The sequence below is a fragment of the Myotis myotis genome, unplaced genomic scaffold (assembly GCF_014108235.1).
Source record: "Myotis myotis isolate mMyoMyo1 unplaced genomic scaffold, mMyoMyo1.p scaffold_m19_p_13, whole genome shotgun sequence".
NCBI lineage: Eukaryota > Metazoa > Chordata > Mammalia > Chiroptera > Vespertilionidae > Myotis > Myotis myotis.
The window spans coordinates 22,336,909-22,362,554 of record NW_023416317.1 but is presented as its reverse complement, the minus strand read 5'-3'; the positions used below and the strand labels follow the sequence as shown (position 1 = coordinate 22,362,554).

The following is a 25,646-nucleotide window of genomic DNA, read 5'->3' as shown; positions in this document are numbered from 1 at the left end:
AGCAAAGATGTGTATAACTTGAGAGTAAAATCCTTTTCTGGAACCTGACCAAATAAGCTCTTTCAGAAGGGAGTTATAACTGCTTCTGGTGGCTCCAGATGTACCTCTAACCCAGAGATAGAGGAAGTACTGGAATTGACTAAATTCCAGTACTTCCAAGACTTCCAGAAAGTATAACATATTATTAAACCTTCAAAGAAAGGAAGCTGTGAAGTGACACTAGACAATATAAACATCAAGACAGAGCAAAAGCCCATGAAGCCTTCTTTACAAAAGGATGGTGAGGAGGCATATAAGACAAATATAGGTATGTAATAGCCTTAAAAGTATCTACTGTGAATATAGTGAAACAGTTCTGGCCTACATATGAGAAAATAAGTTTTAGATCTGGTTATACCACATTCAGAAGTAGAATGGTTAGAGCAGCCTGAGTCAGGTAGGTATAGGTTCAAATCCCAGTACCTTCACTGATATTGTATGACGCTGGACAAGTTCAAGCTTCTCTAAACTTGTTCTAAACCTATTATGTGGAGTTAAGAATGCCTCCTTCTCAGGGCTTAAAGCTTAAATAAAATAAAGTACATAAAGCACTTGGTAACACTAGCACATGGTAACACTCAATAAATTATAGACAATATTAGCTATATATCCTTGATCAAGCCAAGGCATTTTATAAATGGAGTGATAACACAGAAAATCACGGACACCTTTAAGTGCCAGATAAAACGGAGCAGTTATTACTACTAGAAGAGGTCAGATTTACTTGTCTCCCATAACAAATGTTACCAGTGGCTCTCTTTACAAGCAGCAGATTACCATTAGCATCAGGTATTACTTAGGGTGCTAACTTTTTTAGAAACATTACTTTGATATTAATAAACTAGAGGCCTGGTGCATAGATTCATGCACCCCAGTGCATGGAGTCCCTCAGCCTAGCCTGCACCCTCTTGCAATCCGGGATCCCTCAGGGGATGTTGAACTGCCGGTTTTGGCCCGATCCTAGCAGGCCAGGCCGAGGGACCCCACGGGTGCACGAATCTGTACACGGGGCCTCTAGCATGCATATAAGATCTTTGATTAATCTCTTCCCACCCTTCCTCCTCCCCCTCCCCTTCCCTCTGAGATTCATCAGTCTGTTCCATGTTTCCATTCCAGTGCATTGAGCGTCTGCCCCCTGGTGGTCAGTACGTGTCATAGCTAATGGTTGAATAATCGCTTAGGTTTTTATATAGATTAACTGAGCAATATCTATTGGGCCATAAGAAATTTATCAAGCATTTTCACATGTAATCTCATTGGAGGGCTTTTCCGGCTTATAGGTTATCATCACTTTTGCCCCTATTATTATCTCATGTTATAGTCCTTGTATATAGGAGGAACTCAATAAATATCTGTTAAATTGACTACAGAACACCAGATAACCTAAAACTTGAACTTTAGAAGTATGTAATTCTTTATCCTAAATAGGGGAGATACTATGAATAATGAACTCAAGTGACTCTTAAAAACACTCTGAGGGTGAGGGCATGATTGGGGGAATGAGGGGACATTGGGGGGGATATGGACACATTTGTAATATCTTAATCAATAAAGGGAAAAAAACACTCTGAGATGAGCTCAATAATGTTCAAAAAATAGCACTACCAAATCAAATGTCAGTTTTGTCTCCATTGCAAAATTTGATTTTTATAAAGTTTTGCTTGTTTGTGTGTGGTGTTTTTGTTGTTAATCCTCACCCTAGGATATTTTTCCATTGATTTTTAGAGAGAGTGTAAGGGAGGGGAAAAGACAGAAACATCAATGTGTCATCAACTGGTTGCCTCCCACACATGCCCCGACTGGGGCTAGGAATCTGAGGTACATGCCCTTGACTGGAATCGAACCTGGGACCCTTCAGTCCTTGGGGCCAATCCTCTATTCACACTGAGCAAAACCAGGTAGGGCTAAAATCCATCCCATTTTTAAATGAAGGCACTATTTTCCAAAGGTCTAAGCAAGGGTTCTAAAAGTACAAAGCAGCTTGAGCTCTATAAGTCAGTTCAATTGTTATTTATTGATTACCCACCTTCTGCAAGACATTCAGCTGGGTAATATAAGAAGAGGCACCCAAGTACATTGTAGGAGTCAGACACTAAATTAGAGAATTCATCAACCCAGAGCTGTAGTATTAGCATGGTAGGATGGCAGGGACTGACAAAAGGAAAGGGGCAATACTGAATGACTTCTAGGTGACTGTATAAGCCTTTGAACAAGGTTGCAAACTTTGGAAATGACAAGTTTTACATTCTTCTGTTTAAACTATTAGCTTTAAAAAAAAAGTAGACATTTGGCTTGTACCTTATAAAACCTGGTTTTAAAACCCTGGATTGTGGTTAAATTGTGTGAATGCTGGTAGTGCAATAGAATGTAAGCATCACACTTCATTCAACGATGTATCTTTTATTGGGACATATCTACAAAGTAAGCACTTGGCAAATACCTGCTGAATGACCAAATGATTCCCAGGATAAATTAGTCAGCTCAAAGTCCAAATATGAGAGCTCGGGCTGGTAAGCCACCTAGGTTTTGATCAAGCAGCTACACCTGAAAGTTTTGTTAGAATAATAATTCCACACATCAGATTTCTGTGGAATAGAGGAGTCCCATCTCTAGCTCCTCTCCCACCACAATCACAGCAGTCAGATAAAGTTGAGGAGTTTATTAGGGAAATATCAGAGGTAAACACCCCAAGTGACAGAAAGAAAAATCTGAAAATGTCCCTTCAAGCCAAGTGGAGACCTGGCCTTGACCGCCCCATAAGGACAAAAAACTGGTAGATTAGCAACAACATTCTCTAGCAGCCACCTTGCCAGGGCATGAGTCTCTCAGCCAGGACTGTCTGCTACCTCCCAACAAAGGTAGGGAGGAGAAAAGACTGTTTATAGAATCAATGCAGAGGCAATGAGAACTGTAAGGAAAATCTGAGAGAGAGAGAAAGAGATAGAGGAGAGAGAGAGGAGAGAGAGAGGAGAGAGAGAGAGAGAGAGAGAACACCTTAATAAAGAGTCCCAGGCTTTTGGCTCTGAGTGCCTCAAATACATTGACAAGTAGTTTTACAAAATGTTACTGAAAAGGTAAAATGCCTAATGTTTTCAAGAGTTCCCCTGGACTTCTCCCCACATGCCATATCACACTGCCAGATGAACATGGCAGAGCCCAAAGGCCACATTTTTGAAGAAAGAAAAACAAGAATAAGCCCTGTTGCTCTTTAAGGAGAGAGAAGTGGAAGGCTGCTGGGATCTTTCCCACGTAGGCCTGTGTTCTGTAAAGCAACTTCCCAGCAGCAGTCTGGCACAGTCCTAGGTGAGGGTCTCACCTTTTGTCACCTGTAGAAGGAAAACTGACCATTAGATAAATTCAAAAGGATTAGAGGTATTTTAGATCCTAAGCAATAGAGTGGTAGAAAAGAAGATAGTTTTAGAGTCTCAGAAATCTGGTTCAAATTTAAGCAAGGTACTTAACTTCTCTAAACTATTTCTGCTTGCAGTTTGTTTTAGCAAGACGTAGCAATATGCATTCTCTCTTGCATAGCCACTGACTAACCTCATAAGGAAACATCTTGGCCATCATACTCACCCTTGCTTCAATGTACTCTATTCTCCGTTCAAGGGCTGTCAATTTCTCATTTAGTGTTGCAAGTCTTGAACGACAAGACATATCTAGTAAAAGGAGAATGATATTCAGGATTAATGTCATTCCAGACACACACACACACACACACACACACACACACACACACACACACTCCTAAGCTGAAGAAGAGGGATGATATATCATGTAGAGTACAAATGGGAGCAGGTAGGCAAAGCAGAGGAATGGAGAGGACAAGGTGAGAAGTATCTTAGGAACACAGCTGCTTATAGTGGATCTGTGGTAGGCAGAGAATATGGCTCCCAAAGATGTCCACATCCTAATCCTTGGAACCTGTGAGTATGTATTCTACATGACAAAAGGGAGTTTGTAGATATGATTAAAGTTAAGAATTTTGAGTTCCTGGATTGTCTAGATGAGCCCAATCTAATCACAAGCCCCAATGTAGATGAGGAAGGAAAAGTAAAGGCAGAAAAAGACTCAAAGTGTGAGGGGGCTCAACTTGCCATTGCTGGTTTTGAAGATGGAGAAAGGGGGCCATGATCCAAGAGCTGTAAGTGACCTTTAGAAGCTGGGAACAGCTCTCAAGAGACAACCAGTCTGCCAACAACTCAATGAGCAAGAAATCACATCCTCTCCAAGAGCCTCCAGAAAGGAAGGCACCCTGCTGATCATGATTTCAGCAGTGAGCCAGTCTTAGACTTCTGATCTACACCACTGTAAAATAATAAACTTATGTGGTTTAAGCTGCTATCTTTGCGGTAATTTGTCATGGCAGCAATAGGAAACTAACAGACCAATGCTGTACAGATTACCATTTGGTAATAGGCAAACTAAGAGTTTCAAGAGAGGAAGAATAAAAAGAGGAAGAAAATAATCTCAATAGGGAGGAAAAGCAGATGCCAAGAACGCAGCACAGACTGTAGGAAGAAGGGAAGGTAGCAGTGTTTCTAAGCTAATGGAAGCCACAGCAGTGCCATTGTCTCATCAATATCTGCGAAGGCCTTTCATAATCAGAGAAAACTTGAACATCAAATATCCTGTGAAGTCCACATTCCTTCTGCAAAATTCCTTTTATACCTTTTTCAATCTTCTTTCACTACCTCACCCAAAATGAAATGTAGGTTTTCCTTAAGATACCTTTCTTCTGCAAATTTCTCTAACAGACTTGTGTACTCTTTCTACAACTATTCTCAATACACAGGAGAAAAAGGTTTCTAGGCATGCTAATTATTTCCTACCATTTCTTCCAACACGGTTCAGTCATCTATATATATATATAAAAAGGAAGCAACTGGAACACCGTAACAACTGGAACGACCAGTTGCTATGACGCCCACTGTGAACAGCAAACCAGCCTGATCAGGGGGTGGCGCTGCCAGCCAACCTCCCGTGGCCCTTCCCCACAGCCGGCCCCAGCCCTGATCAGCCTCTCCCACCCCAATAGGGAGTGGGGCTGACCGGCCAATCTTCTGCAGCCCTCCCCAGCTGGCCCCGCCCCCAATGGGCCCCCACCACCCCAATCGGCCCACAGCCCTTTCCCACAGCCCTTTCCCGTGTCAAACCCCACCCAAGATAGGCCCCCCACCGAGATCAGGGGCAGGGCTGCTAGCCAATTGCCTGTGGCCCCTTCCCCCAGCCAGCCCCACCCCCATGAGCCCCCACCACCCAGATCAGCCCGCAGCGCTTCCCCTCAGCCAGCTCTGCCCCTGATCGCCCCACCACTCAGGTCAGGGGCAGGGCCAGCTGGCCAATCACCCATGGCCCCTCCCCCAAGCCGCTGGTCCCCTTGGTCCCCCAACCCCATTCAGGGATGGAGCCAGCTGGCCCACCACCCACAGCCCCTTCCCACAGCCGACCCCACCCCTGATCAGCCCCCACCACCCTGGTCTGCCCACAGCCTCTCCCCCGAGCCCGCCCCACCTCAGATGGCCCCCCCTACCCCAAAAGGGGGTGAGGCCGGCTGGCCAACTCTCTGTGGCCCCTCCCCCCACCTGGTTCTGCCCCTGATGGGCCCTCACCACCTCATTGACCTGAAGCCCCTCCCGCTGGCTGACCCCACCCCTGATTTCCCCCCACCCCAATAGGGGGCGGGGCCAGCCAGCCAACCTCCTGCAGCCCTTCCACCCACCAGGCCCACCCCCGATGGGCCCCCTCCCCCCAGCCAGCTCCACCCCCTATCAGCCCCTCCACTCTGATCAGAGGCAGGACTGGCTGGCCAACCACCCATGGCCTCTCCCCCAGGCTGCTGGCCTCCAATTGGTCTCCCCACCCCATTTGGGGGTAGGGCCCACTGGCCAATTGCCCATGGCTCCTTCCCACAGCTGGCCTGGCCCTGATTGGGACGATCAGGGTGGGCATGCGACCAACTTCCCACCATCTCCTCCTCCTGACAGGCCCGGCCCTACCCATGCATGATTTCATGCAGTGGGCCTCTAGTCTATATAATAAAAGCCTAAACAACCATTACGGCGAAATGACCAGAATGACTGGTCACTATGATGCGCACTAACCACCAGGGGGCAGATGCTCAAGGCAGGAGCTGCCCCCATATGGTCAGTGCGCTCCCACAAGGGAAGCACAAAGCCAGGCTCACGGCTGTCGAACACAGCAGTGGTGGCAGGAGCCTCTCCCACCCCCGTAGCAGCACTAAGGAGCAGCAAGCCGCCAAGAGGTAAGGAGCAGCAAGCAGGCGGGCGGTACAGAGTGAGGAGTCCCGAACGATGAGAGGGTGCAGGCCGGGCTGAAGGACCCCCACCCTCCCACCCCAGTGCATGAATTTCATGCACTGGGCCTCTAGTCTCTCAATAATCTTCACTTAAATCTAAAATATCCACTCACTGAGACACACTCCCACTCAATGATTTAACACTTAGCTCACAACCTTTCTTTTCATCTCTTCCCTGGATGTTATGCAAAAGTGCTTTGGCACCCATTTTGAGACAAATCTTCCTATATCCTGATCTTGCCTTAATTTTCATTTCATCATATGCAAATCTTACTCATCTGAACATTCTCCTTCAAGGCTCAGTTCAAATTGAATTCTAAGAGGTCTTCGACAGATGGATATAATTTTCCCTCCTCTGTTATTTACCTAAATATTTATGGCTAAATTTCTAATTCATAAGTTACTTACATAGTTGGTCTTCAGTTATCATTTCTCACTTTGGATAAAGATTTAACAAACCGTGTTCACCACTATTACTTAGGAATGCTTTGGTAAAGTATGACATATCTATGAGAGACTATTAAACAGTCATTAACAAATCACCAGTTTGAAGAATAATTAATGACATGAGTAAATGTTCATGCAACAAAACCAAGTGATACTTAAATGTTTGTGATTTATAATTTATTTACATGACTGTTTCCCCAGTAGAATGAATTAATAAAAGGCAGACATTCCATTTTTTTTAAATAGATTTTTTTACTGATTTTAGAGAGGAAGGGAGAGGGAGAGAGATAGAAACATCAATGATGAGAATCATCAATCAGCTGCTTCCTGCACTCCTCCTACTGGGGATCGAGCCTGCAATCCAAGCATATGCCCTTGACCAAAACTGAACCTGGGACCCTTCAGTCCGCAGGACAACGCTCTATCCACTGAGCCAAACCAACTAGGACAGCAGATACAGGCAGTCCTTAGGTTATGTCAGACTCCACATAAGTTGTCCCACTTATTTATTAAAAAAAAAAAAAAAAGTTCCATCATTTCGACATATGTACATATGTGCTTTATATTTTTTATTATTTACTTACCACAAGTAAAGGTCAGGAACTGTTAACTTTCTTTTAATTTTTTTTAACTGTTTCACTTCATTACTGCTGTGTATGTGCTCCATGTGAGTGGCGTAGGTGCTTATAGGTAGGTGGGTTCTGACTTATGGCGAAAATCTCCTTACGTCCCAACGTAGGAACAGATCTCCGACATAACCCGAGGACCTACTGTATTGTCTTTTATTAATCTTTGTAATCTTAGGGCTTTGCCTGGCACATAGATGTTTATTGAAAAAAAAAAAAAAAGATTCTGGTATATTAGTGGAACAGAAGTTTGACTCTAGTGTGTCTACTAATTTTTTTTTAAATTTTTATTTATTGATTTTTAGTGGGAGAGGAAGGGAGAAACATTGGTTTGTTGTTTCATTTACTTATGCATTCATTGGTTAATTCTTGTAATGTGCCCGATCAGGGATCAAACCTGCAACCGTGGCATATTGGGACAATGCTCTAACCAACTGAGTTAGTGAGCCAGGGCTCCACTAATTTTACAAGTGAGAAAACGAAGGCCTAGATAAGTGGAGTATCCATGATGGGTAACTGACAGGACACAAGGGTGGCAGAGCTGAGATCAAAACCCAGTTTCCTCACTACCCAGCATGGCATTCTTTCCCATTACACTACCACCATCCTTCTGAGCCTCTGAGGCCATAATTTATTCCCCACATCCCTTAAAATTTGCTTGCAGCCTGACTCTTCCACTTTCTAGTTCATTTTTTTCTTTTTGTTTCATATTAGATTCTTTCTCACTCACCCATCTTCATGGCTACTCTTCATTATTCATTTTTAGAAATAGCTTCATTGATATCTAATTTATTACCATAAGGTTCACCTGCTTAAAATATATAATTCAATGGTTTTTAGAATATTTACAGAATTGTGCAGTGATCACCATAATCTAATTTTCATAATCTCTAAAGGAAACCTCTACTAGTGCTCTGGACAGGTGGCTCAGTTGGTTGGAGCATCATATTATACACCAAAAGATTGCAGGCTCGATTCTTGATCAGATCACATACCTAGGTTGTGGGTTCAATCCCCAGCTGGGGTGCATATGGGAGTATGGATTTGCCTATTCTGGACATTCTTCTTTAATTTTTAAAAATAATTTTTAAAAATTCATTTTACAGAGAGGAAGGAAGAGAGAAACATCAATCAGCTGCCTCCCATACACACCCCTGTCTAAGAATTGAACCCTCCAGGAATTGAACCCCTGACCAGGAATTGAACCCTCCACCTTTTGGTGTACGGAATGACACTCCAACCAACTGAGCTACACTGGCCAGGGCTCTTCATTCTTCTTTTCAATCTTGTCCTTTTATGTGCTAGTACTGCTTCTTCTAATTCCCAGGTCTAGCTTGAGTAGAAGCACCTCAGCACCCTACTTTTCCTGGATATACTTTGCCATGACAGCCCAACAGGATCAAGTCTCTTTCAGTGTGGTTTTTAGAAGCTCAAAGGCACATCATGTATGCTATTCAGTAACAACATGAATGTTATCACTGACAATCTGTCATTTCCCATAAAAAAAGAGCCAAAAATATCCAAAGAAGCAGGGTGGTAAGAGGGAGGTTTCCTTCCTGGATTGCTGTTCTGTTCTAGCTCTGTCAATCTGGTCATGAATCAGAATCCAAGAACAACATGATGCTAGTGGCCTACGTGAATAAGCAGTGTTGAGAAATTCAAATTGTTCAACTCTAGAAACTTCAGTTATATACATTAAATACATACTGGTTCAAATAAAACATAAGGAAAGCATTCAGCAGCTCAACAAATCTGAAACCAGGGTGCATTTATGTGAACATTATCACCAGACTTTAACTGAAAATGCCAGTTGTCCTTGTCAGGGTGCTTGATGGTGTAATATAGTAATCCCCCCTTAACCACGGGTAATGCATCCCAAGTGTAATTTATAAACTGGTCACACAGAGATTAATAATAACTATTAATAAAATGGAACAATTATAACAATAAGTAACGTGTGCGTGGTCTCTCTCAAAATTTCTTATTGTACTACTAGAGGCCTGGTGCACGGATTCATGCACACTCAAAGTAAATTAATTAGAAGGTGGCCAGCAGGGCAGGACTGGGTGAGATGGGCTGGACACGCCCTGGAGCCAACCTTCCATAGTCCCTCCCTGGCCGGCTGCACCTGGGGCAGCGCTGGGGCTCAAAGGGCATCTGTGGACTGAGCGGGATCCCTCCAGCAGATGGGGGTCCCTCGGCCTGGCCTGCGGGGATCAGGCTAAAACCAGCAGTCCAACATCCCCTGAGGGGTTGCAAAGTGTGAGAGGGTACTCTGCAAAGTTGCTGTCGCTTGGCAGCTCCTGCATTGAGCGTCTGCCCCCTGGTTGTCATTGTGCGTCATAGCTACCAGCCAATGGGTGGTTGGCCAGTCGCTTAGGCTTTTATATATCTATATCTATATATCTATATCTATGTCTATATCTATATCTATCTATATATCTATATAGATATATAGATAGATATAGATATAGACATAGATATAGATATATAGATATAGATATTCATCCCTTTTGTGATGATGAAGACACAATGCCCATGTGATGAGATGATGTGAGGTGAGAATGACATAGGCACTGTGATACAGTGTTAGGCTACTGACCATATATAACAAGCACTTTTATGGCTTCTCTTTGGCATACCAGAATTATTAGCATCACTACTCTTGTGCTTTGGGGTCATTATTAAGTAAAATAAGGGCTACTTGAATACAAGCACTATGAAACCATGGCAGCAACCTAGCTGGGTACTAAGTGACTAACAGACAGTATCTATAGCGCAGCTATGCAGGACAAAGGGAGGTGATTCATGTCCTGGACAGAACAGAGTGGGACAGTAATAGATTTCATCACATTGCTCAGAATGACCCACAATTTAAAATTTATAAAATTGTCTGTTTCTGGAATATTCCATTTAATATTTTCAAGCCACAGTTGACCGTAACTGAAACTATAGAAAGTGAAACAGTCAATAAGGAGGGACAATTATATCCATTATCATTGCTGACAAATGCCAGTTAGCAAACAGCTCCTTCTCTGAACTCATGCACATAGCCTTAGCCTACAAAAATCAAATCTTTCTCTTGAATTATTTTTTTAAAATATATTTTATTGATTTTTTACAGAGAGGAAGGGAGAGAGATAGAGAGTTAGAAACATCGATGAGAGAGAAACATCGATCAGCTGCCTCCTGCACATCTCCCACTGGTGATGTGCTCGCAACCCAGGTACATGCCCTTGACCAGAATCGAACCTGGGACCTTTCAGTCCGCAGGCCGACACTCTATCCACTGAGCCAAACCGGTTTCGGCCTCTTGAATTATTTTTGCAGGTAAGTCTTATTTCTCCAACAAAATTCTAATTTTTTTTTAATTTGTCCATTTATTTTTACTTTCTCCTTTCCATGACACCTGACCCACAGCTGGATCACAACAGGCATGGTATATTGCTATATCTGTCGGTGAAGTATAAAAACTGAGATTTAAAAATAGTCACATTCTCTATTTTTTGTTATACTTCTCTAGCTTTAGAACCCAGAAAAAAATATATAAAAATAAAAAACTGTCATCTGTCAGGCCAGTGTGGCTCTGTGGTGAAGCGTCAACCCATGCACCAAGAGGTGGCTGGTTCAATCCCCAATTCCCTGTCAGGGCACATGGCCAGGTTTCTGGCTCCATCCCCAGAAGGGGGTGTGCAGGGGGCAGCCAATCTATGTTTCTATCTCTCTCTTCCTCTCCCTTCTTCTCTCTCTAAAAGAAAATCAATAAAAACATATTTAAAAAAACAAAACCATCATCTACGACAATCTATTTTTAGAAACTTCAGTTCCAAATACAAAATAGGCCTAGTGCTAGGATGTTATCACTGCTTTATAATCTGTGCATTCTTGGGTTCAGGTGGTCCTCCAACCCTGAAGAGAAAACTACAAAGAGATTGTAACTGTACTCTCACCAGCTGGAATCACAGAGTAAAAGCTGTTCTGACAGCTGTTCCATTGGCTATCTTGCAAAAACTTCCCTTTCCAAAGCACAGGGTGAGGATTGTGGGACTGCTGCCATTTCCAAAGAGCCCAGATGTGTCCTCAAAGTAAACTTCTATTAAATCTTTGCACCACCAAACCATAGTATCATAAACTCAATGCAAGCCCCACAGATACACATCAGAACTAAGGAGTTATGCTAAGGGCTTAGAATAGAAAAATACATCACATATACACTCATTTTGAGTCATCCAATGCCAGGACAGTATACTCAAGCGTATTCTTATGATTTATCCAGTTTCTCAGCCTGTTGGTCTTCGCCTAAACTAAAAGTTTTCACCAGCTTTTTACCTGCTAAGTCAGATTGCTTTAACTTTTACTCTTGCTTCATAATTCTGTTCTTACTTATTTTTCAAAACCTGGCATGGTTCAGTGGTAGAGCATCGACCTGTAAACCAGAAGGTCATGGTTCAATTCCTGGTCAGGGCACATGCCTGGGTTGTGGGCTCAATCCCTAGTGTGGGACATGCAGGAGGTAGCCAATCAATGATTCTTTCTCTCTCATCATTAACATTTCTATCCCTCTCTCTAAAATAAAAAAATATATTAAAAATAAACAAGTAAATAAATGAACAAAATTTTCAAAAACCACCTAGTAATTACTCCTAACATCAGGTCATTGCCATCACTTTAAGGGAGAATAACAGCCAGCTAAGGGAAGCCATTTCTTCCGGCACCTAAAGATTAGAATTCTGTGTCTATTTCCTCAGCCTTAGACTTGTTGGAAATCTTGAATAAAAAGAAAAGTTTTTATTCTCTATCTAATCACAAAATGTGACTCACACACATTTGATAAAATCTCAGAGCAGGTATTTCTTTACTAATAAAATAAGAAAAAAATACATTTCTCCTTGGCAAATACTAAGCTCAGATTTTTCAATTTTCAGTCAGTTGCAAGACTCACCCACTATATAAATTTAGTGGCTATGATATGTCAAGAAGATTTATGTCAAAGATAAATGTGAATTAAAAGTTTGTTAATATAGCCCTGGCCGGTGTTCTCAGTGGTTAGAGCATTGCTTGGATATTCTATGTGTACATATCCGATATTATGTACCAGATGAATGAAGTCTTTTTTAATTCTACTTTTTAAAGTTAAAACACTCTGTGTCAGTGATGTTTCCAACTATTTTCCACTGACTTTCCAGACGAAACTAAAGCTATGATCTTGTCATCATTCCATCTTTCCCTTAGCATGCAATCTTTTGGTTTCTCTTACCTGGTCCTTCTTTTGAGGGAATGTTATGAGTAAAGAATGCTGTGAAGAACTCCCTTAATTAATGGAAAAGCAGAAGAAACCAGTTATGAGAACTAACACTGAAAGATTTTGCATGGAATTTTTTTAAAAAACATCTCTGAGGAAAAACTCAGAATATCTGAGTATCAGGGTAGATGTCAGTATTTCTCAAATGTTTTCAGTTCATTAAAATCAGTCTAGTTTTTTTGAATTTCCGTCTCCTGTCTCCAAACCCACTTATCTTTCACTAAACCATGTTCCTTCCCTCAGTCCTCAAAAAATTTCAAGGTATTTGAGATCTATACTTTCTTGATATCATTCCCTATTACAAACTCTATAGCAAGTTTTTTGTATGAATATGTATTATTGACATATAAATTCACACTATTCTCTCAATAATATTACCTTCATCCCCAATCCCTGGAAAGTGAGGAAGTCCACCATATCAAGATACATCAAGCTTATAGTCCTATATACCTTATATGTAAATATATTAATAATTATTTGACTCAGGCTTGGCCAGCAAGGCTCAGTGGTTAAGTGTCAACCTATGAACCAGGAGGTCACAGTTTGATTCGTTGCGGGCTCGATCCCCAGTGTGGGGCATGCAGGAGGCAGCCGATCAATGATTCTCTCTCATCATTGATGTTTCTAGCTCTCTCTCTCTCCCTCCCTTCCTCTCTGAAATCAATAAAAAAAAAATTTTTTTTTAATTATTTGACTCAGGAAATGGTTCTTGTTCTGTGTCCTCCATAGTCCTGAGAGAGTCTTGCACTGAGAACTAGTTTCTCTTGCTGATGCTTTCTGACAAATTCCATGCTCTGTCCTTAGAACTCACCAGTCCTCTAGCTAGGAAATAATACATTTTAACATCTTTTTTAATAGATCATTTCCCCTACTTAATTTTAATTGCTTACTTTTGCTGAATTCATGGAACAGAGCACATGAGTTTGAAAAGATCACTAGATGTGGCCCCGACACCTTGTGATCGATCACTAAGTCTACCCAGTTCTTAAACATCTGAAGGACATGGGATGGGGTTCTGTTACAGGATTGCTGTCCAGAAGAATACGGAATAAAGACTGTCATGAGCAGGCCATGCCTAGGAAAGATTTTGCCAGAAGCAGAAAGAACACCTACTGCCGGTAGATACTAACAACACAGAGAAGATTTCCATGACTCCACACGACCTGGACCTGACCTCTGACCTTACCCCCTACCACTCTCGGCACAGCCAACAGGGGAGACAGGAAGGAACGGACCGGAGAAGGCTGAACTGGGGCAGGCAGTAAAAGGCACGGCGCTCAAGGTTTCCACTCGAAACTGAAGGAGATGGGGAACCGGCACGGGTCTATCCACAGCGCAGCGACACGGCCACGGCTAGGTTCTAGGGTGCACTCTGAATACAAGTGGGAACTGGAAGGGAAGCGGGGCGCCAAGGAAGCAAAAAGACTACTGACGAGAGGACGCCCAGGGTGGATGGGGCTGCCTGACATGCCTGAGATCAGAGGCAGGACTGTCTGGGAAAAGGAAGAACTTGCCAACGGATCCGGAGTAATGGCAATAAGGCCCATGAGCTTAGCGTGGAGCAGGGTAACCCTACAGGGACTGCCCAGTGGAGCCTGGGGTCAGGGAAGGAGGAGGAAGGTGGGGCCTGGAGGAGGAGGAAGAGAAAAGCAAGAGTCGAGGTCTCCCGGAGAGAGCCCGTCAAAGCTTCTCAGCGCCCGGCCAAACCTCCGAGACCTCCCTCCATCCCGCCGCCCGCCCACTGACCGAACGAATTGAGAAAGTCCGCGATTTTCTTGATGCTGCTGGTGATGATTTCAATGTACTCCCGGTTCGCCCAGTCCTGGTGAATTTCCCGCTGCACAGGATCCTCTTGTCCCGCCATGGCCGCCGCCTAAGGAAGTGCGACTGCGCAGGCGCCCCGATCCTCCAGCACGTCCGTGCGCCTGCGCCGACAGCCCACACCCTCCCTCGGCACCCACGTATCAGCTGGCATCGCGGTGCGCCTGCGCGACGTGACGTCCTCGCCGGCGTTGGCTCTGCTCAACTCCGACCCGGAAAATGGAGTGGGCATGCGCCAGGAGCCCCCCACCCACCGCAATACCGGGTCGCTGGCGGTTGGCGGGAGCGTGGGCCCGCGTCACCCTCCCACTCCGTCAGCTGCTCCAGACTTAGGTTATGGTCTGTGTCAGCAATAAGTTGGGCATAATCGATTAAATCACATTAAGCCCAAGTTACTTTTAAAATGCTTTTCAACAACAGAATATGATGTTCCACCTTACATTTATCAAATGAACAAAATGTTTATATATATATCACAATAATACCCAGCGGGGGGAAATTTGTAAATTAATGACAAGATCGAGCGCAGGTGAGTTCAGGGTGGTATGCGGGAGGCAACCAGTCAATGTGTTTTTCTCACATCAATGTTTCTCTCCCTCCCTCCCTCCCTTCCTCTCTTCCACTCTCTGAAAAACAAATGGAAAACAATATCCTGCCCGGCCAGTGTTGCTCAGTGGTTGAGCATCAACCTATGGACCAGGAGGTCTCGGTTTGATTCCCAGTCAGGGCACATGCCCGGATTTCGGGCTCAGTCCTCAGTGTGGGGCGTGCAGGAGGCGGCCAGTCAATGATTCTCTCTTATCATTGATGTTTCTATTTCTCTGTCCTTCTCCCTTCTCTGAAATCAATAAAAAATATATTTAAAAACAACTGTGCAATAAAAAACCCATCTTATTTGCTTTTAAAACAAGAGGAAAATTAAAAACTTACTGAAAAAAAGTTTTGTAATTCAAAATCATTTTAGTCTCTTCCAAGAGTCGTCATTCTCTGCCCTTCTCTGCATTTTGACGACCCCTCCAATCTCCACTTAGCTCTCCTTCGACAGGAACACACACACACACACACACACACACACACACACACACACACACACACACACACAGCATCTGACAGTTCTTAACAAGCTTCTCAGACTATCTGGCCTTCCAAACGAGAATCGCAGCCTGACCCTTCCCCTGGTCCCCAGCCTCCCCACTTCAGCTTCACCCAAAGAGCAAGATGAAAGGTGACAGCTCTAATTTGTGTTATATCAGTGATGGCGAACCTATGACATGTGTGTCAGAAATGACACACGAACTCATTTTTTTTGTTGATTTTTCTTTGTTAAATGGCATTTAAATATATAAAATAAATATCAAAAATATACATCTTTGTTTTACTATGGTTGCAAATACCAAAAAATTTCTAGCCCTAACTGGTTTGGCTCAGTGGATAGAGCGTTGGCCTGCGGACTCAAGGGTCCCAGGTTCAATTCCAGTCAAGGGCATGTACCTTGGTTGTGGGCACATCCCCAGTAGGAAATGTGCAGGAGGCAGCTGATCGATGTTTCTCTCTCATCGATGTTCTAACTCTCTATCACTCTCCCTTCCTCTCTGTAAAAAATCAATAAAAAATATTTTTAAAAAATTCTATATGTGACACGGCACCAGAGTTAAGTTAGGGTTTTTCAAAATGCTGACACGCTGAGCTCAAAAGGTTCACCATCACTGTGTTATATAGTTCCCAAAGTGCAAGGCCAACGTCTGGGTGTTTAAGGGAAGGGCAGGTGGGCCGTTAGTTAATTCCTCCCCAAGTACCTCCTGCATACTGCCAGACACTGTGGTAGCCAGGCACCAGGGATATAGGAGTCAACTGGGTAGATCTGTCTTCCCTCAGCGGTCTGGGTAATTGAGTGATGCTGTCAAAGTTGTCGGATCACTCTTATTATAGTGAAAGGTTCTGTTTTTCAGCTTGTTGAGAATGGGACAGCATCGTCTTTCTGAGGTTTAATAGAAAGCAGAGAAAGGTTTTCAGTCAAGAAGTCAAGGGAAGAAGACATGCATCTTTTTTCTTGTTCTAGATAGGCGAGCATTTATACTAGTACATTCTGTCTCCTTGCACGGGGATCATTCCAATGCAGCAACTAAAGCCTTCAGAAGTCTGGGTAACTCTGCCTGAACACCTACTGAGCAGGTTTAATAAAGACTTTTAAACTAACGATCGGTCCCGGGATTTTGAAGCACGTTCCTGACCACACCCCTTGAAGTGGGTAGGCCCCTGCTCTGCAACTAGATCAAAGGCACATCGATGTAGCGCAGCAGGGAGGTGCTGGAGGGAGCGGGATTCGAACCTGCACTTCTGGACCTGGTATTCCAAGGAGTTGGCGGTGGGGAGTCCAGCCCAGACGGCCCCGCCCCCCTAATACCCCACCCCCTTGCGGCGCTCGGGTCTCTAGCCGCCCCCGCCCCCCTCCCTGGTCCTGGGTCACAAAGGCGGTTGCCAGGCGCCTGGTGGAGAAAAGATGCGGCGGGGACCAGTAGCTTCCACTCTGGAGCGTATGGCCGTGGAGTTCAGCAGGTGAGCTCCCAGCCCGGATGGTGGGACCGGGCCTGGGCTCCCACCGCCACCTCCACCTCTTCAGCCAGAGCCCTCTGGCCCCGGCCCGGCCCGGGGTAGGGGACTCCCAGGGAACAAGTCTGTTTTCCGGCTGGGACGGGAAGCTCCCCCCACAACAGGCAGCTTCAGCCCCTCGGATTGCAGTTTACAAGGACCTCAGCGGCACTTTGACGTTGCCTTCTCTTTCCCAGGTGGGGACATTGGGGGACCCGGTTCCTTGGAACTGGAGGACTAGTATGAAGGGGAACCCTTTTGGGCCAGAACACGGTGTTTCCCATTGGGGAGTTATTAGAGCAGTTTGAATAGACTTCCTAGGTTCAATCCCCCTTGGAGAGGATGACAGTGAGTTCTGGGTGGTAGGAGCGGGGGATGAGGTGAAGGGGGTGTGAACCATCTTTATGTTAACTTGCCTGAAAGTGGTGGAAAGACCTGGGGTGAGAAGTCCTTCTCATCCCATGCCGGTTCCACTGAATACTTAGGCTGGACATTTGACAAAGCCTTTTCTTTTTTTAAATTTTTTTAAAAATATATTTTATTGATTTTTTACGGAGAGGGAGAGAGATAGTTAGAAACATCGATCAGCTGCCTCCTGCACATCTCCTACTGTGGATATGCCCACAACCCAGGTACATGCCCTTGACCGGAATCGAACCTGGGACCTTTCAGTCCGCAGGCCGACGCTCTATCCACTGAGCCAAACCGGTTTTGGCTCTTTTTTTTTTTTTTTTTTTTTAAACACCTCTAGCCCCTTTTGCTAAAGGTGAGTCAGGAAAAGGATACTTATTTTGGTCACCACCTTGCCATGGTTGTGTACCAGAGTGGCACTGATCCTGGTTGTATGCTCCCAGGGTCATGATCTCAAGCATCAGAGGCCTTTGGTAGGCTGTTTGGAATAGATAAGTACCCCTGGGGTGTCAGTTTCTCATCCTAAAGCAGCCCAGATATTTAAACACAGTATGCAAAAAGGCCAACATAGGTCAGGAGACACCAGTTGTAGGAAATCAACAAATCTCTATACTAACCACTGTTAGAGCAGGTCTTCTGGCTTGAAATGTTACCAATTCCTTTTAAAAAATGAACTTTACTGTCTCATAAAGGATGGTGGAGGTGTTAATTTGTCACACCATTACTGGATGGAATCAAATTTGCTGCTGTTTCCTTTTGGAGAAAAGAGAAGGGACAGAGAAATACACTTGGCTAAAAAGAAAAGGGATCTGTTATGTCCCTTAACATAATAGTGCATGCTCAATAAATGTTAGCGTCTCCCGAATTCAGGAAAACCCTTTATATACTGACAATTTTAAGGTAGATTGAAGGAAAATCCAAGTTCTACTTGAGTACATTTTTGAGTTAGCAACATCCTCCCAGACCTTTATCTTCAAAGGGAACAGAAAAATAAAGTTCTTAGCGAGTGGGTCTCCCGTAGGTAAGAAAACAAAAAACACATCTAGAAGAACCAGAAAAATCTTTAGAAATATTTAAAGACTGGCCTTTAGAAACTATTTTCCTACCAGCCTGGTATACTTCCTCTGAGATGGCATAAGTAGCTCAGGGTTCTGAAAGAACAGCTCCCTTGTGTCAGAAAACAGGTTTTTAGGGCCAAGAGACTGTCTTGCTAATTAAAAATAGTGAAAGCCGAAGTTCCTTAAGAGGAGCAGTATATGTTCTCAAACTATAAGTACATCAGAATCCCGAGGGTTTACTTAAGCACAGGTTTCAGGGCCTTACCCCCATAGTTTCTGAGTTTGAAAGGTGCTAGTCCCGGGATATTTTGAGACCCACAGGTCTAAGTACAAGGGATTCAGAGTCCCACATATTGGGTAAGATGGGGCCTTTCTGAGCTTCTAATCACAATTAGTGTCTCATCTTGAAGCGCCAGCAGCCTCTGCAACCTCAGAGGTGTCTTTAGCAGTTATCAACACAGCACAGATCCTAATGGTGAACTGGGATACTCCATTTAGGGCAAATCTACAGGGGTGGGCAAAAGTTAGTTTACAGCTGTGAATACACAAGTTTATTCTTGTATTATTTATTAACTATTGTATATTTATTATTATTGCCCACCTCTGTATTCCTCATCTGTAAAATGGGTTAAAATCTACCTTCAAAGACTTGTGATAAGGTTTAATAAAGTGTTAGTACACATGGCACTTGACAGATTCAAGACTTGTTACCATCCCTTACTACTCTTTAAAGATACTAGTACCCTAACATCTATTGGACTGTTTATGGGGACTAGAGTAAGTTAAAGTCAATGTGAAAAAGATGTGAATTTGAATGGCCATGCCCTCACCAAAACCATGCTAGGGAAATTCCATGTTCTGATTCCTTTCCTTTAGACTATCAATGGCAGGATACCAGCTCTGGTCACCATGGACCCCACTGGATGAGAGCTTCCAATGGCTGCGGCACACAACACCTACACCTTCTTCCAAGCACCCCTTTAGGGCTTCCCCCTGCTTCCCACACACCCCTTCTGACCTTGAAGTGCAGCTGTGCTTTCAAGAGGTCACTCTAGTCCTAGATAGCCCATTCCTGGAACCTGGGGTGAGTCCCAAGTTACCCTGCCACACATCAGAGCTCCGAACCATAAACAACAAGAAAGGGCTGGTCAGGAAGCCCCAGCCTGTCCGCCTCAGTGGAGTGGATTCGGTCTTTGGCAGGGTCATCACAGCTCAGCCTCCAAAGTGGACTGGGACCTTCAGAGTTTCAGACAAGTCAGCCTTTTGCAAAATCATCAGCCGGGAGCACCAGTGGCCCACTGGACTTAAGGAACCTCAGATTCAGATGACAGTGACCATGTGCAAACAGATGCTGCGCTCTATTCTCTTGCTGTATGCAACGTACAAGAAGTGTACCTTTGCCTTGCAACACTCCAAGTAAAGGGCCCCCCACCTGATTCCTGTTCCTCACACCATTCCCTTTGCTATGTGCCTGAAGCTTGCAGAAACCTATTCATGTAAAGGAAACTGGCATTGCCCAACCATCTTGCTTTTCTGTAAAGCAGTGAAAATTCAGGAGCCTCTTTCCTCCCTTCCCCTCCAAAAAAGGGCCAGTGACAGAGCAAGGAAGAACAATTTCCATTGAAATGTTGAACAACCATTTAAAAGAGAGTCAAATTAGCATTGATATGTACATGTGATAAAGAACTATTAAACAAACCATATAAAAAAGCCTAGTGTGAACTCACTTAAAACATCCATAATGAACTGGGGAAACAAAGGTGTGTCAAGGAAGGAGACGTCAATTTCGATATACCTGAGGATGAAGGGGTCAAAAATCTATACGTGGGTTAAGGATTAATTTTAAAAACAAAAAACAAAAAACCTCCTCTACTTGAAAAAAAACAAACATCTAACCAGTCACCTCCTAATACCACTAGAGAATACCAAAGTGGGTAGAAATATTAACAAATATTATAAGAAAGTACCAAAAGATGTTAACAAGTATTAAGCAATATTTGTAGCTCAGCAAAAACTTGGTAGCAGCACTGAAACTGGGCTTTCTGACCAAAGACGTGAGACTTTCCATTTTAGCTCAAGTGTACTCCTAATGTTCTATTTCTAAGAAACTATAAGTAATTAGGTAATAGTTATAACTTGATTATAGGTATAACTCAGAATAATGTGGAAATAACCATTACATATACAAATTCAACATGCGAGTTTGATGGTGCCTTTTCCCCTTTTGTCTTACATCTACACGATGACCAAACGTTTTTTTAAAGCAGCCAAAATATTCATTTTTAACCTTATTTGGGCACTGACAAGAAATTTATCACTCCTCTAAAAAGAACACAAAGATCTTCTTATCGCAAAGAAAGATAATTCTTACAATAGAAAACATGATTTACACTGGTAGAACTAATGTTGGCACCGGTCTTCATTATTTTTCTGCTGAAAACCCAATTCAATTTCATCTAATCCCTAAGTAAAGGAAATCCAGAAAGAGGAAAGAAGTAGCTGAAGCAGAACTTAAAACAATTTATTTGTAAAACTGGTTCAAACATAAATTATAAAATAAATTCAAAACTAGCTCCCAAAGTCCAGAATCATGACTACTCCGCAGTACAGCACTGAATGCTACACTGGAATCCTGAGCCAGGGCCTTTAATGTTAGAGGATCTATAATATTCACTATTAAGTTGAATCAATAAAGCCCCCACTTTAAGGACAAAATAGGATGCTTCTAGTGAGAAAGGTAGACAGATTTCAAATCCTGAACACAAAGTGCTAAGAGGCTGGCAGAGATAAGGAGGCGTCCATCTTTCTGTGGTCTAATCAGTGTCGTCGTCGTCACTCTCATCACTATCTTGCTCCTTTTCTCTATCACTTGCTTCATCTTCTTCACCATCCTAAGGGCAAAGGATAATTAAATACTTTAGGTCATCTGAGTGAGCCTGTATAATACTGCTCTCACAGGACTTAAAACTATACTGTATCAATGTTACCAAAATTAATAAGTTTTAAATCATTCATCTGAAAAATGAGTTTTTTATCATGACCTCTAACCCAAGACTATGGAGGGAGGCCATTTGAAACTGATTAATGCCACTCGGCAACAACCAAATTTGCGTAATTTAAAAATAAGCCATGGTCCTTCTATTCTACTGCATGTATGTGACACAGGAACATAGTGGATATTGAACATAGAATGAAATATTTGTTAAAATTAAAAATTCTGGCCCAGCTGGTGTGGCTCAGTGGTTGGATGTCGACCTATGAACCAGGAGGTCATGGTTCGATTCCCGGTCAGGGCACATGCTTGGGATGCAGGCTCGATCCCTAGTGGGGTGCCTGAAGGAGGTAGCTGATCAATGATTCTCTCTCATCTTTGATGTTTCTTTCTCTCTCTACTTCGCCCTTCCTCTCTGAAATCTGTTAAAAAACCTGAACAAAAGAAATTTAAAAATTCTGGCCCTGGCCAGTTTATGTCAGTGGTTAGGCAGCATCAGCCCATAGACCACAGGCTCGAGGGTTCAATTCCTGGCCAAGAGTATGTACCTCGGTTGTAGGCTCAATCACTGGCCCCAGTTAGGGCATGTGTGGGAGGGAACCAGTCAATGTGTGTCTCTCACATTCATTTTTTCCTCTCTCTCTCTCCCCCTCCTTCCTCCCTTTCACACTCTAAAAAAACCATTGGAGCCCTAACTGGTTTGGCTCAGTGGATAGAGCGTCGACCTGCGGACTAAAGGGTCCCAAGTATCATTCCAGTCAGGGGCATGTGCCCAGGTTGTGGGCTCAATCTCCTGTGAGGGGCGTACAGGAGGCAGCCCATCAATGATTCTCTCTCATCATTGATGTTTCTATCTCTCTTCCTCTCCCTTCCTCTCTGAAATCAATAAAAACAGAATTAAAAAAAAAAAATCAATGGAAAAAATATCCTCGGGTAAGTATTAAAAAAAGAAAAAGAGCCCTAGCCGGTTTTGCTCAGTGGATAGAGCGTTGGCCTGTGAACTGAAAGGTCTCAGGTTTGATTTCAGTCAAGAGCACCTTCCCAGGTTGTGGGCTTGATCCCCAGTGGGGGACTTGCAAGAGGCAGCCAATCCATGATTATCTCTCATCGTGGATGTTTCTATCTCTCTCCCCCTCTTCCTCCCTCTCTGAAATCAATAAAAATATGTTAAAAAAAAAAAGTATGTATATATATATATATATATATATATATATATATATATATATATATTTTCCCGATGAACCCTCTGGCCCGCACCAGGGAGTTGCTGTCATTTCTAAAAAAAAAAAAAAAGAAAAAAAATTTGTAAATTAAAAATCTGGTGTACCTCAGCAGTAATCAAGCATCAAATTTTCTCTGGCCTGTAACTCTAATCTGGGAGGGATTTTAGGAGAAATAGGATACTGCCTGTCTCAAATTTTTTTTTTTTTATGAGAAAAAGGTAGAGAGGTATACTATACAGAGGACCATATAATAGAATTTTTTATACTCGACGACCTTTCTGCAACAGCCTCAAATTGCATTATAGAGATTCCACAGCAAGGGTTCTTAAATCTGAGTTTTTTGGTGTCTATAACTCAGCTGAATTGTACCCAAACTTTATAAACATACTAGAGGCCCGGTGCACAGATCTGTGCACCAGTGGGGTCCCTCGGCCTGGCCAGGGATTAGTGGTGGGCCTCTGTGCTGCCACAGCCCGGCCTTACCCGCCAGCTTGTAGGGCTCCAGCCTGCTGTTCGCATTGATCCCATACAGCACAAAATAGTGTGGTAAACAGCAAGCAGCTCAGGAGGAGCCGGAGCCCGAGCTGGGCGCTACGCCACTCCCACTAATCCTTGCCCCACTGCGCCTGCTGCCGCTGCCACTTGGGCATGCAGAGGGAGTGTCTGAGGGAGAGGCTCATAGGTGCACTCCCAGCCATCAGCCCAGCGCCTGGCACCCATCAGTCAGCTGAGCAGCGCTCCCGCTGTGGGAGCGTACTGACTACCAGGGGTCAACTCATACATTGAGCGTCAGGCCCCTGGTGGTCAGTGCACGTCATAGCTACCGGCCAGTTGCTTAGGCTTTTAGATATATAGTCTAGAGATACGGTGCACAAAATTCGTGCACTTGAGGGGGGTGATCCCTCAGCCTGGCCTGTGCCTTCTTGCAGTCTGGGAGCCCTCGGGGATGTCCGACTGACAGTTTTGGCCACTGCCACTGTGCTCACCAGCCATGAGCCCGGCTTCTGGCTGAGCAGTGCTACCACCACGGGGCAGCTCCTGCATTGAGCGTCTGTCCCCTGGTGGTCCGTGTGTATCATAGCAATCAGTCATTCTGCCATTTGGTCAATTTGCATATTAGCCTTTTATTATATAGGATACCTTTTTCTCTAGCTTTCTTTAAAGTTTTAAAAATATCTGTATTATGCTGGTGTGGCTCAGGGCATATGACCAGGTTGTGGCTTGATTACCAGTGTGGGGTGTGCAGGAGGCAGCTGATCAATGATGCTCTCTCATCATTGATGTTTTTATCTCTTTCTCTCTCCCTTCCTCTCTGAAAAAAAAAAAAAATATTTTGAAAAAGTATCTGTAGTAGTCCAGAAAAGAATAAGGACCCCTACTCTTATTTTAGTCCTCAGTAGTGGCAGTTTTTGATTCTGTGCTTCTACCAAATGTATTCACATTTCTATTTTATATAGAACATTTAAATGATTTAACTCATTCTTCTCAATATTCACAGAACATTCTGTCCTCCCTTCTAAAATGATTTTAGACATGAATTCAGAAAAAATAGGTTATAATGGAAGGGAATTTTCAACTCTATAACACATGCCACAACTTGAGATACTCGAGAATGATTTTAATTGGGAGGGTTTTTTCCTCGCCCCCACAGAACTCACAGAAGCACAGAAGCTTTTTTGGAGGGAGGTGATGAAGATAGGCATAGAAGCCTTTGATTATAAACAGAAACAGGGAAACTTTTGCACTTTACCAACTCAGAATAATTAAGGAAATGCAACATCAATGCCACACTCTGGTGCCTTATGTAGAGATACCTCCGTTGCTTTGCTCTTGGAGACCTGGGATGATGTGTCATCCTCACTCTCATCTGCTCTGCTTTCCTGGGAATTCTGTGATACAATCTCTTCACCCTAAATGTGGACGGTCCAAGATAAATGGTGGGGTTAAAGTGATCACATGTGGGAGAAATGCTTAGCTTATGGACAATACAAAGGAAGATATTCTAGCCATTCAAATGTCATCAAACATGGCACCAAAGTAGGACCCAGCATCTAGAGAAGTGATCCTCAACCCAAAGTTTCTGAGATATGTGTGGCTCTGATACAATACGCAGTTTTTTTTGTTTTTTTATAAATATATTTTATTGATTTTTTACAGAGAGGAAGGGAGAGAGATAGAGAGTTAGAAACATCGATGAGAGAGAAACATCGATCAGCTGCCTCCTGCACATCCCCTACTGGGGATATGCCCGCAACCCAGGTACATGCCCTTGACCGGAATCGAACCTGGGACCCTTCAGTCTGCAGGCCGACGCTCTATCCACTGAGCCAAACCGGTTTTGGCACAATACGCAGTTTTTACAAAAAGTCCACCTTTGTATTCTAATATCATGCTAGATTTTACAAGGCTAGACTCTCTCAGTTAATGTTGAATTTAGTTCTAAAATTTCCCAAATACCTTAAGGTATATAAGCACCAACACACCAACCATGGGTGGCCATATAGAGGCTGAAGGAGAGTAGACTGAAGTGATTTAAGTACTACTACTCTGGAACAGAACTGTATGGACTCAAACCTTGAATCCACTCACCTATTGCTTAATGACTTTAGGTAAGTTACTTAACCTCTCGGAGCTTCAATTTTCTCATGGAAACAATAGTACTTATCTCAGAAGGTTGATGTGAAGAAAGAAAGCTAATTCTATGGGATGCTATTTTTTTTTCACATTTAAGATTATAAAGCTCAGATACCAGTATTATAAGCATGATTAAGGGCTTGGTCTGGCCGGGTGGCTCAATGTTGAGCATCGACCCATGAACC

At 43.5% G+C, this 25,646-nt stretch overlaps 3 protein-coding genes across 4 annotated transcripts in view; 1 reads left to right on the top strand and 2 right to left on the bottom strand.

Annotated features, from left to right (window-relative positions):
- Positions 1–2,034: 2,034 nt before the first annotated feature.
- BRK1 (BRICK1 subunit of SCAR/WAVE actin nucleating complex) lies at positions 2,035–14,638 on the bottom strand. The gene is made up of 3 exons (XM_036332153.1): positions 14,480–14,638; positions 3,616–3,698; positions 2,035–3,365 (listed from the first exon to the last, which is right to left on the bottom strand). The coding sequence occupies exons 1-3, from the start codon at positions 14,595–14,597 to the stop codon at positions 3,339–3,341; spliced, it is 228 nt and encodes a 75-aa protein (XP_036188046.1). The 5' UTR covers positions 14,598–14,638; the 3' UTR covers positions 2,035–3,338.
- Positions 14,639–17,919: 3,281 nt separating this feature from the next.
- The window catches only part of FANCD2 (FA complementation group D2), a 75,684-nt gene continuing 67,957 nt past the window's right edge, over positions 17,920–25,646 (bottom strand). The window contains exons 40-44 of one of the 2 annotated variants that reach the window (XR_004971500.1): positions 24,642–24,737; positions 21,336–21,503; positions 20,340–20,430; positions 18,172–18,307; positions 17,920–18,032 (exon numbers count right to left, since the gene is read on the bottom strand). Coding sequence is in view for 1 of the 2 variants with exons in the window: in XM_036332147.1 (XP_036188040.1) it covers positions 21,426–21,503; positions 24,642–24,737 (174 nt within the window). In the remaining variant the exon portion in view is untranslated. Of the gene's footprint in view, positions 18,033–18,171; positions 18,308–20,339; positions 20,431–21,242; positions 21,504–24,641; positions 24,738–25,646 lie in introns of those variants that run through there. The other variant, XM_036332147.1, reaches the window with a different exon arrangement.
- On the top strand, positions 19,489–20,342 carry FANCD2OS (FANCD2 opposite strand). Its single transcript, XM_036332152.1, has one exon. The coding sequence runs from the start codon at positions 19,496–19,498 to the stop codon at positions 20,030–20,032; it is 537 nt and encodes a 178-aa protein (XP_036188045.1). The 5' UTR covers positions 19,489–19,495; the 3' UTR covers positions 20,033–20,342.

Coding starts and splice junctions, on each gene's coding strand:
- BRK1 (XM_036332153.1), bottom strand. CDS start 14,597: ATGGCGGGACAAGAGGATCCTGTGCAGCGGGAAATTCACCAGGACTGG. Junction 3,699..14,479: donor GGACTTTCTCAATTCGTTCG/GTCAGTGGGCGG, acceptor TCCTTTTACTAG/ATATGTCTTGTCGTTCAAGA. Junction 3,366..3,615: donor TAGAGTACATTGAAGCAAGG/GTGAGTATGATG, acceptor TTCCTTCTACAG/GTGACAAAAGGTGAGACCCT.
- FANCD2OS (XM_036332152.1), top strand. CDS start 19,496: ATGGCAGGATACCAGCTCTGGTCACCATGGACCCCACTGGATGAGAGC.